Source organism: Pangasianodon hypophthalmus, chromosome 30, assembly GCF_027358585.1.
Source record: "Pangasianodon hypophthalmus isolate fPanHyp1 chromosome 30, fPanHyp1.pri, whole genome shotgun sequence".
Classification (NCBI taxonomy): Eukaryota; Metazoa; Chordata; class Actinopteri; order Siluriformes; family Pangasiidae; genus Pangasianodon; species Pangasianodon hypophthalmus.
The window spans coordinates 12,758,970-12,771,805 of NC_069739.1; the positions used below are offsets into that span (position 1 = coordinate 12,758,970).

The window sequence follows — 12,836 nt, forward strand, 5'->3', positions numbered from 1 at the left end:
ATAAAAATTTATATCAGTCCATGTTCAAACATTTGGAAATTTTCAAAGAAGTTTCAATGTTTCACAAAAAGTGTTGCATGTAAAATACCAAGAACAAATAACTAGAGATTTGTGTAAGATTTTCTAGTTCTGTTTTTTGCTTTACCACAACCCTTGAGAAATAGAAGCTGAGTTGTGTGAGAGGGAAGTGATATGGGTGTATTTAAACTGCACTTCTACCTGAGCATTCTCCAGTCTCAGTATTGTTGTGCTGAATGTGACTGCCATCATGTACCTGATACAGGACATCATCGTGCTGCTGCTCAGCATCATGCTGGTTCAGAGTTGTTCCAGAAAGGTGAGCTAACGGAAATGCTAACACCATAACCTACATTATGAGTAATATAGAATAAATCTGAAAAGCCCTACTGCAAGTAACAATCTACTTTTTATTTGGTATCTATGTATGTACTAATTAAAAAATCAGCTCACAGATATTTTGAATATTTATCAACCAGGCATTGGTCAATGAGACCTCTGAGGAGACCGGTAAGATGCTACTAGATCCAGACTCTAAATGAATTTATCTGTACAGTTTAGAAATTTTACAGCTATATTACCTGGTACGAATATTTCAAATTAATAGAAAGCTTTGTTTTACTAATTTCACAATATCCATTTCAGATAACGGCACTGACCAGGATTATTTCTCTGTATATGCCATAATTGAAAGAGCCAACAAGAATGCTGGTAAACAAACAAACAAATACATTTTTATTAATTTACATTTATAATAAAATTACTAAAATTACTTATACTTAAAAAATAATAAAATTTCTTATACAACTTAGATTATTTACAACATATGTTTATAATCTGCGTTCCTGTGTGCTTTTGTGAGTGTTCACATTTGAAAAAATTATAAGACATACAGTTTAGCTGTATTTTTTTTAAAAAGCTTTTATTCATTTTATTAAATATATGATTTAATAACTGCTAGTTCTTTTGTGTATGCACCCTAAAACTAGTTTCACTGGTCATTGCTCCCGTTTTAAACATGCACAAACTGATAATTTTAGAAAGTAATTTTTAATGTTCAGTTTTACTTTAGTTTAGAAAAACAATCAGTAGATATTTGCTTAAGAGAAGTTTCTGAAAAATAGTGCAGAAGAATTAGGACTATTAGTGCAGAAGAAAGACTATTCCAGAAGAATCTCAGTATCAAATAGACAATTGTGTGTTTTACTGAACAGGAAGGTCAAAGGGTGACTTCAACATTGTGGATGGTGACATAGCAGTGAACACCGGTCTCCAGAATGCAGATCCATGTACATCTCGTAAATGCAAGTGGTTAAGAAGCAGTAATGGGAAGGTTTATGTGCCCTACGTCATTTCCAGGCAGTACTGTGAGTATCACCTCTTACCTGGTTGTAAAGTAAGATGCATCATGATATCATTAGTTATCTTTAAAAAGCTTCTTTTTAATCTGTCTGGCAGCACGCTCTGAAAAACGCATTATCATTAATGGGCTGAAGTCCTTCAAAGAGTCGACCTGCATCCGATTCATACGTCGCACCAATGAAGAAGACTTCATTCATATAAAGTCAGATTTAGGGTAGGTCAACAATTTTAATACTGACAGCCATAAAAATCACATTATAACACTGTCATTGTGCTCTCATATAATGAAAGCAGTGTTGAGAGTTTATTCACTGCTGTACAGGTGTTACTCTTACGTGGGTCGCACGGGTGGAGAGCAAGTGCTGTCCCTAGAACGCAATGGGTGTGTTTACTTTCACATTGTCCAACATGAGCTTCTCCATGCTCTGGGTTTTTGGCACGAACAGAATCGTAGTGACCGTGACAAGCATGTCAGAATCCTCTTCCAAAATGTTGAACCTGGTAAGCAGAGCAGACATTTATTGCTTCTTGTTTCTTGTTAATAAAGTTTGTTCACTTCCGTTCTATACTTGACTGTGATAGTGAGCATTTGAACTTAAACTGAGAAAAAAAAGTTTTTATCTGGTGCTTTATTTATTTCAAATACTGGACATAGGAAGTATTGTCAAGACCTTAAACTGTGTTTCCTTTTATAGAGCAGTTTCCATCTATTTATCGAGAATGCATTAAGAACATGTGTTTTTTTTGTAGAAACTATAGTAAAATATTTGCCCTTACAGTCCTGCTTCTGGTTGCTTCATAAGTGAATTTGTCATCATCTAGTAAAAGATATCTTGTAAATCATCTAGTAAAAGCATGCATATAAAAAAAAGTGACTGAAATTGGAAAGTAAAGGGCATTTAAATACATGAATATTTGAGAAAAAGAGTGATGTGCACAAGGCCTTTGTTCTGCCAGTGAAAGAAGACAAAAGCATCAACACTGTAATTATGTTATTGATATATTTACAGGACATAAACATAATTTTAACAAAATCAACACCAACAATTTGAAAACTCCATATGACTACAATTCTGTCATGCACTATTCAAGGTAAAGTATTATTATTCTTGTTTTTTTAAAACAATTTCCTTATCTCTTAGCTCCAAAGCCACAATATTAATTGCTAACACACTGTGATGGTCCAGGTATGCTTTCTCAAAGAACCAACAGCCGACTATCATCCCTATACCATGCAGTAACGTTTCTATTGGACGTGCCAAAAAGATGAGCAGGAATGATATTCTACGTGTTAACAGGCTCTACTGCCATTAAATTTGTCTCTAACATCAGCAGTGTATTCAAAATGCTTTTATAAACTGTTTGCAAAAAATGATATTGAAATATTCTGATGTTTTTTAATTGTTCTTAAATTCTACAAATTGTGTGTTGTACAAACAGCCATCTGGGCACATTGTGCTTAGCATTTCTCTGTTCTCTAATACTTTAGGTGGTTTCTATCTTCTGCTGTTATAGAGCTTATTTTTAATAACCGACAGTGCTACAATCATTTATAAAATGCATAGTAAACATCAGTGTCTGGCTTCATTTTGTGATACTCTAAATATTTCCAGAGAATATTCATTTAATTATTTGGAAAAGAAAAAATGATTGAGTGATTGCATTATTGTGATCTACTCTTCGCATAAGATGAAATTCTACATCCATATGAGTCACATAAGCAGAAAACAGAAAAAAGAGGTATACAATTAAGGGAAAACTTTGTAGATATATGTACATATATATATATATATATATATATATATATATATATATATATATATATATATATATATATATATATATATATAAAGAATTGTAGGTAGAATCAGGTACATTTGTTGTTTATTTCAGTGTGAGACTCAGGACATGTATGGATGTTAGTTTATGAGGATTTATTTACTTAAAAACAAAAATAACAAAGGATAAATACACCAAGAAAAATGAGACCAATGCAAAATGATAGTAATGGAATCCACCAGCATGGAATCAAATAAACACACATACATGCACACGAACACACACACACACACACATGCACACACACGCACATGCACAAGCAGACACATGCATGGGCATACACGCGCAGGCACACAGGCACACACACACACACACACGTATATACAGTATATACACAGTACTAATTTTTTTTTACTAAAAATCTTGTTATAAATGTTTATTTTTTGACTTCTGCATTATTGAATCAGTAGAAAAAAAATTAGATTTCTAAACATTACTTTATCAAAAAAAATTAAACTTTACAGAAAAAACACACACAAGGCCCGTAGCCTTCATTTAGTCCACATGAACTAAATAATAGTGAAATGTAGTACACTACTGCTCAAATTTTCACTCTCCAGAATTCTCAGCAGATCTGTAGCATACCGACTGCCACTGTGCAACGCACAAACACATCTCACAGTGCTTAACTAAAACCAATGAGCAGCAGCCATTTTTTCCATAAGAGTTACTGTAAACCACAGAATACACAGTGGGGTCCAAAAGTCTGAGACCATATTGAAAATCTGGGATTTTTAAAAAATTTAAATTGGAGATAAACAGAAAGTTTTAGAATTTTGAAATATTTAAAACAAAGAAAAAAAATGTTCAATATCTTGAATATTTAATATTGTACCTGGCTAGCTCAGTCAGTAGAGTAAATGTGAGTAATCTAATATATCTAATATTAAATATATGTTGTTTGATATATATCTATTTTGCAGAAATCCTGAGCGTGTTTCATCAATAATGGACTTTAGAACACATTTTAGTCTTTTGGCCAGAACTAAAGCTATTATTTTGTAGTAATGACAGTAATGAGTAATTTTGTATGATCGATTCAGTTTTAGAAATAAAGTCATTATCCCTTGCCATAAGGTGGCTGGGAGAAATGTTTTCTCTATACTCTCCCTAAAAACCTCTTATAGAAATGGTGCTTTCTTTTGCTAAATAATTTATAAAACTCTGAAGTGAGTCCATCAGTTCCAGGACATTTGTCATTTTGTAATGTGTTAATTGCTTCAACAATTTCAGGGTAATTGAGCTTTTATATCCAATTGCTTTACATTCTGAAGAGACTCAAAGAAATCAAATGTATCTTGGTGGCAAAATTTAGAAGTGTATTAATCACTGTAAAATTTAGCACAGAATTTTCCAATAATCTTCTGATCTTCACTAATTATTCCAACAATCATGAGTTTTCCTATATGACTTTTTTGGCTTGCTGTCTTTCTAATCTATAAAAATAAGCAGAACTTTGTTCACCTTCCTCAACCCACTTTCTACGGGATCGAATATAAGCCCCTTCAGCTTTATACTTACATATTTTGTTTAATTGGTGTTGCTGTTCAGCAAGTTCAGCTTTTCAGAGTCAGTAAGATCTTCTACATTTTAGCTAAAAGACTAGTAATTTTACATATAACATTACTCTCCTTAGATTTTCTCTTTTTAGCCCAATCACAACTAAATTTTCAAAAATATTTGCTGACTTCATATTTAGTCAACTCCTGTGCCAAATCAAATACATGGACCATAAATCAGATTTCCATAATGGGGACGGATGATCCACTGTGGTGACCCCTAATGGGAGCAGCAGAAAGAAGAATAACAACAACTTGAATATTTAATATTGAAGATTCTGCAATATTTCTACGTCCCTATTTACACGTAAGCACATGTGTGATATTGAGCAGGTTAACTGCTTTGTACAAAAGGTCAGACTTTCCTCATGTCTAATCTCTTCTATTGAAGCGTGTGATCAGATGACACTCCAATGGATTTGATCTAAAATGGATCCTAAGGTTTTACACAAACTTGTGGAGTCCGTGCCAGCTCGAGTCACACTGTCATTAAAGCAAATTGTTGTAATGAAAACCTTTGTGTAAAATTGGAAAATAATGCCAAGCAAGCATTTTCAGTAGTGCTCTCAGACTTTTGGACTCCACTGTGTCTGTAGTCAAGAACTTTCCAAGTGCCTGCTGCTGCTTTGGCATTTCACTTAGTATCATGTGCTTATAACTACAGTGCTGTGAAAAAGTATTAGCCCCATCCTGATTTCTTCTGTTTTTGTGTATATCTCACACTCATTTGTTTCAGAAATTAAAACAAAATCTCACATAAAACAAAAGTAACCTGAGTAAACACAAAATACAGTTTTTAAATGATAATGTTATTTATTGAAGCAAAAAGGTTATCCAATACCAACTGGGCCTGTGTGAAAATGTATTTGCCCCTGTATTTACTAATTCCCCAAATTAGTAAATCAGAAACTGCATTCATGATGGGGTTCAGCTGGACTAGACACAACGAGGCCTGATTACTGCCAGCCCTGTTCAATCAAATCAGCTTTTTCAACAGCCTGAAGTTGGTTGAAAGTTCTTACCCAGTAACACACTATGCCAAAGTTGAAGAAATTCCACAAATGATGAGGAAGAAGGTGATTGAAATACATCAGGCTGGGAATGGTTACAAAGCTATTTCAAAGGCTCAGGGAGTCTAAAGAACCACAGTGACAGCCATTATCTTCAAATGGAAAAAACTCGGCACAGTAGTGAACCTTCCCAAAAGTGGTCGACCTTCCAAAATTCCACCAAGAACACAGCGACGACTCATTCAGGAAGTCACAAAAGAGCCAAGGACAACATCGAAGGAACTACAGGCCTCTCTTGCATCAATAAAGATCACTGTTCATGTCTCCACTATCAGAAAGACACTGGCCAAAAATGGCAGCCATGGAAGAGTGGCGAGGCGAAAACCACTGCTAACCCAGAAGAACATTAAGGCTCGTGTGAATTTTGCCAAAACACACGTTGATGATCCTCAAACCTTTTGGGAGAATGTTCTGTGGACTGATGAGTCGAAAGTGGAACTGTCTGGAAGACAGAGGTCCTGTTACATCTGGCGTAAACCAAACACTGAATTCCTACAGTCACGTCATACAAGCACATCATACCTACAGTCAAGCATGGTGGTGACAGTGTGATGTGGGGATGCTTTGCTGCATCATAGCCTGGGCAACTTGCAATAATTGAGGGAAACATGAATGCTCTCTACCAGAAAATCCTAAAGGACAATGTCTGGTCTTCAGTCTGTAAGTTGAAATTCAAGTGCAAATTCAACTGGATTATGTAGCAAGACAATGATCCAAAGCATAACAGTAAATCCACCTCTGAATGACTCAAAAAAAGCAAAATTAAAGTTTTGGAGTGGCCTTGTCAAGGTCCTGACTTGAACCCAACTGAGATGCTGTGGCAGGACCTTAAACGGGCATTTCATGGTTGAAAACCCTCCAATGTGGCTGAACTGAAGCAGTTCTGGCTGCAGTTATTGGTGCTAAAGGTGGCACAACCAGATTTTAGGCTTAAGGGGGCAATTAGTTTTTCACGTGGGTGATAGGTGTTGGACAACCTTTTTTAACCTTTAACCTTCATTAAAAAAAAAATTAAAAACTGTATTCTGTGTTTACTCAGGTTGCCTTTGTTTTATGTTGTATTTGGTTTGAAGATCTAAAACTATATAGTATGAGATACACAAAAAAACAGAAGAATTCAGGATGGGGCAAATACCTTTTCACAGCACTGTATAAGTGATGAAGTAATGATCTGAGATAGCTTCAGACTCCAGAAATTCAATTCAATTCAATTCAGTTTTATTTGTATAGTGCTTTTAACAATGGACATTGACACAAAGCAGCTTTATAGAAATAAATAGATTCAGGATATAAATTGTAAATGTAAATTTATCCCTAATGAGTGAGCCAGAGGCGACGGTGGTGAGGAAAAACTCTCTGAGACGATATGAGGAAGAATCCTTGAGAGGAACCAGACTCAAAAGGGAACCCATCCTCATCTGGGTGACACCGGATAGTGCGATTATAAATCATTCCCTTCTATAACTGTCTACTACGTGGATAAATAGTGCAGTTGTGCAACCAGGGAATTCATTACAGTTTTCACATGAAGTCTGTTTTGTTGAACCTATTCACTGTCTACTGATGGAGACCTGAATGCAAAACTGCTTGCAGCAACCGCAGCCCGAAAGCCACCACAGTACAACTGCCCATATGAACCACAGTCCAGAGCCATCTCCACCGTCCCCAAGTGGCACCATCTCCAGCAATCCCAATGATCTTCAGGCAGTCCATGTGGGGCCCCAGTAGCAGCAAGTGATCTTCAATATAGTATTGAAGTATTGTTCAGTGTTTCACCACCTGACTTTACATAGCCATTTTTTTTCTGTGTGTTCGTTCTAGTTTTTGACTTCTTGTTACGTTCCTTTGTTTTTTGCTTTTGGATTATCCTTGCTTTATTAATTGGATTATTATATTGCTGTTTGTATGTCGCCTGACCCTTGCCTGTTTTGGATTACATTTGTAACATTGTTTTGGATTTGTCTGCCTGCCTCTCTTAATACATGCGCCCTTTTACTGCACTTGCCTCTGTCTCCATACCGCACTTGCATCTGTCTTGCATTATGTGACAGCCTTCTTGTGAGGAGAGCAAACCTGTCAGACACGTGAAGTGGAGAGGAGTGGTGCTCCCGTGGGTGAGCCTTATTATTAGCTTTGGCTTTGAGATTATGCCACTGAGTTGTTACCCATTCGCCCTGCTGTGAGGGCTCTAATGCTGGAGTTGGGGGATTGCTAACTCCTCCTAAGGCATCCAGAATTTCTCCTACATAAACTACGCTGCTCTAACTCTCACTAACCCTCTCTAGAGTCTGGATGCGCACCTCTAATGCTGCAATCTTCTACGTCAGAGAGCTAACTAATATACACTTATCACAAATAAAGCTATTACTAACGACAGAGGAAGAATGATTAAACATCCTGCACACAGCACACTGAATAAGCTGAATGTTTGACATGGTCAGTGTTAAACATACCTTAGTCAAAGATTTGTTAAGATTATGTTAGACAGATCAGATGTAGATGGCCTCCACCCGCTGTCTTTAGGTAAAAAACAAAAGTATTCTTAGAGAAAATGAAAATGTGGCAGAAGGGAAAAGTGAAAGAAACAACAAATGAAAACGATAGCACAAAATTATTGATGGAAAAGAAAAAAATTTTATAATTTAAACACAGGCAAGAAACTCCCAGCAATTCATTCGAAAAGATTCAAAAACAGGAACATCATTTTGATCTCTAGTCTTGCTCATTATACTGATATTATAACTAGCAAACCGACATGACTGAACAAAGTGATGGCATAAACCAAGGTAGCTAACACTAGCTAAATTTCAAATAAACAATTTATTGACTGTACAACCTTAGCTAACACTGGAAGTAGCTTGGTAAAGTTAGCCAGTCTCTTGTTTTTAAACAAACTCCACTGAGAGAATGAGCAGAGGATAAAAGAGCATTTCTCCATTCAGATGGGTAGCTTACTGCAGGTATCAGAGCCAGATGGGGAATGATTTATTCCTTCAAAAATAGTTTGTGTTGAGTGTAAATGCTGACTGCTGTTTATATTTTTAGTTAGTACCTTACATTCACTACTTATAATTACATGCCACTGATTAAAATTATGGATAATGCCATCTAGATAGCACATAGTCAGTTATGACTCAAAGCTTTAACATCCATTCCTGACAATGGTAAAATCAATATACCTGTGAAAATTTCCAATGCAATTTGCCATTTTACATATTAATTAATAATGCTGTACTTACCACTTTGATATATACCGATGTACCATCTTAAGTTGCACTTCAATTCAATTCAATTTTATTTATATAGTGCTTTTAACAATGGACATTTTCACAAAGCAGCTTTACAGAAATAAATGGATTCACAAAAATATATTGTAAATATTTGAATTTATCACTGTGAATTTATCCCTAATGAGCAAGCCAGTGGCGACGGTGGCAAGGAAAAACTCCCCGAGATGATATGAGGAAGAAACCTTGAGAGGAACCAGGCTCAAATTCATCACAGTTTTCACAAGAAGTCTGGTTGGTTAAAATCTATCCACTGTCCACTGATGGAGTCCTGAGTATGAAGCTGCTCGTGGCAACTGCAGCCCCAAAGCCACTACAGCAATCGCAGTCCCAAGCCATTACAGTACAGCTCCCCATATGTGATCCCCAAGCCATCTCCACAGCCCCCAGGTGGCACCATCCCCAGCAAACCAAACAGTTCTTCAGGCCATCCATATGGGGCCACCCCCAGCAGCAGCGAGCGAACTCAACCGATGAGAACTCCAACCAGAAGTAGGGCATCAGGATGGGTCAAGCAGCGAGGAGGAGCAGAAGGGGCATCAGGATGGGTCAGGCAGCGAGGAGGAGCAGAAGGGGTCAGGATCACTGGCATCTCAGAAGTAGCATGTGTAGCTCGACAGAGAGTGAGGGAGAGAGAGAGATGGAGAGAAAGGAAGAGATTGTTAGGTAAGCTTTTGTCCTCTAATAGTTAAGCACGATGTACTTTGCATGCAGAATGCAAGCAGGGACTCCGGCAAGACTAGCTATGACAACATAACTAAAAGGGAGAGCCAGAAGCTAACACAGACATGAGGGCACCCTGGGACATAAAGCAGCCAGCCTCTCCACCGTTGACAAACCTGAGTGAACGGGTGAGAGTGGGGGGGCGACAGCATCCAAACATCCCATTTCACCACAACACTCTATGCCTGTGAACCCTCCAGACCTGCCCCTGTACCTAAGAAAAAACTATTCACAAAAGGCTTGACTAAACAAATATGTTTTCAGCCTAGACTTAAACACGGAGACTGTGTCTGAGCCCCGAACACTAAGTGGAAGGCTGTTCCATAACTGTGGGGCTTTGTAAGAGAAAGCTCTACCCCCAGCTGTAGCCCGCACTATTCGAGGTACCAACAAATAGCCTGCACCTTTTGATCTGAGTAGGCGTGGCGGATCATAAAAGACCAAAAGTTCGCTCAGGTACTGTGGCGCGAGACCATTTAGTGCTTTATAGGTCAATAGTAGTATTTTATAATCAATACGAAATTTGATTGGGAGCCAATGCAGTGTGGATAAGATAGGGGTGATGTGGTCATATCTTCTGGTTCTAGTAAGGACTCTCACTGCTGCATTCTGGACTAACTGGAGCTTGTTTATGCATCTACTAGAACATCCAGACAGTAAGGCATTACAATAATCCAACCTAGAGGTAACAAAAGCATGAACTAATTTTTCTGCATCGTGTAGTGACAATATATTTCTTATCTTAGCAATATTTCTGAGATGAAAGAAAGCAATCCTAGTTATATTATCTACATGAGCTTCAAAAGAAAGACTAGAGTCGATAATCACACCAAGGTCTTTTACTGCTGCAGATGATGAAACAGAAAGGCCATCCAGAGTTATTATGTAATCAGAAAGCTTACTTCTAGCTGCATGTGGTCCTAGTACAAGTACTTCTGTCTTGTCAGAATTAAGTAAGAGAAAGTTAATAAGCATCCAGTTTCTAATGTCTTTTACACATTCCTCAACTTTATTAAGCTGGTGTCTATCATCTGGCTTTGCTGAAACATACAACTGTGTGTCATCAGCATAACAGTGGAAAAAGTGGAAAAGAGCAGTGGGCCTAAAACAGAGCCTTGTGGGACACCAAACTTTACCTTAGTATGAGAAGAGAAGTCACCATTTACGTTTACAAACTGATAATGATCAGTCAAATAAGACCTGAGCCAGGAAAGGGCCGTTCCCTTAATGCCTACTACATTTTCTAGTCTATCGAGGAGAATAGCATGATCAATGGTATCAAAAGCTGCACTAAGGTCAAGCAGCACCAGCAAGGAGACACAACCCTGATCAGAAGCCAGCAGTAAGTCATTTACCACTTTAACCAGCGCTGTCTCTGTGCTATGATGAGGCCTAAATCCTGACTGATACATTTCATGAATGTTATTCCTATGTAAGTATGAGCATAGCTGCTGTGCTACAACCTTTTCTAGGACCTTGGAGATAAAGGGGAGGTTTGATATTGGTCTATAGTTAGACAGCTGACAGGGTTCAAGGTCAGGTTTTTTAATCAAGGGTTTGATAACTGCTAATTTAAAAGATTTAGGTACATAGCCAATGCTAAGGGAAGAATTGATTATCTTTAAAAGAGGTTTAATTGTTTCAGGAATTATCTGTTTGAGGAAACAAGTAGGTAAAGGAGCTAGTATACAGGTTGATGATTTTGATGATGAAATTAGTGAAATTAGTTCAGTCTCTTCAAGGGGAGTAAAACATTGTAATTGTTGATCTGATATTATTATATTATCATCTACAGGGTTAGTTATAAAACTGTCTGGTTTTAAATTAATAGTCTGAATTTCTTGCCTGATATTTTCAGTTTTGTGGTTGAAAAAATTCATGAAGTCATCGCTGCTATATAATGATTGTGTGCGTGTTTCTATTGTGGTCTTATTCCTAGTTAATTTTGCTACAGTATTAAATAAGAATCTAGGATTATTTCTGTTATCTTCAATTAGGGTGGAGAGATACATTGATCTAGCAGCACTAAGAGCTTTCCTATAGCTCAGAAGGCGCTCCTTCCATGCTGTTTGAAATACTACCGATTTAGTTTGACGCCATTTACATTCTAGTTTTCGAGTGGTCTGTTTTAAAGTTCGTGTGTGATCGCTATACCAGGGTGCTAGCTTTTTCTCCCTAATTATTTTTCTTTTAAGTGGAGCTACCTTATCTAGCGAGTTGCAGAACGTTGATTCTAAGCATTCAGTTGCCTGGTCAAGTTCTTTGGGATCAGACGGTGATCCAATCATGGATGATAAATCTGGGAGATTACTGATAAAACTCTGTGCAGTTGTTGACGTGAACGTACATTTGACACGGTGACGTGGCAAGGTGCATATATTATGATTAAGACACATTTTAAATGAGATGAGGTAATGATCTGAGATAGCTTCAGACTGTGGACATGAGACTATATTTTCTATATTTAATCCGAATGTTAGTATTAAATCAAGAGTGTGACCACCACTATGGGTGGGTCCTATTACATTCTGATTAACCCCTACAGAATCTAGAATGGACACAACTGCTGTTCTCAGAGGGTCACCTGGATTATCAAAATGAATATTAAAGTCTCCAACAATTAATGCTTTGTCTAAAGAAACAACCAGGTTAGAGATGAAATCCGCAAATTCGCATAGGAATTCCGAATATGGCCCTGGGGGTCTGTAAATAATAATTACTGGAATCACCTGGGTAGACTTATTTTTAGTGGCTACGTATGTTATGTTAGAATAAAGAACTTCAAATGCGTTGAATTTATGAATAGGTTTTGGTGTGACGTCTAGATTATCATTATAAATTAATACGACGCCTCCTCCTCTGCCAGTTAGACGGGGCTGATGTATGTAACTGTACCTGGGAGGACTAGCTTCATTTAATGCTACAAACTCGTTTGGTTTAATCCACGTTTCTGTTAAACACAGTACATCAAACTCCTG

At 37.2% G+C, this 12,836-nt stretch overlaps 1 protein-coding gene across 1 annotated transcript; it reads left to right on the top strand.

The window, feature by feature from the left end:
- Positions 1 to 231: 231 nt before the first annotated feature.
- On the top strand, positions 232 to 2,949 carry LOC117596609 (high choriolytic enzyme 2). Its single transcript, XM_034302116.1, has 8 exons — positions 232 to 337; positions 498 to 528; positions 664 to 729; positions 1,233 to 1,385; positions 1,477 to 1,594; positions 1,703 to 1,881; positions 2,391 to 2,472; positions 2,568 to 2,949. The coding sequence occupies exons 1-8, from the start codon at positions 269 to 271 to the stop codon at positions 2,692 to 2,694; spliced, it is 825 nt and encodes a 274-aa protein (XP_034158007.1). The 5' UTR covers positions 232 to 268; the 3' UTR covers positions 2,695 to 2,949.
- The last annotated feature ends 9,887 nt before the right edge of the window (positions 2,950 to 12,836 follow it).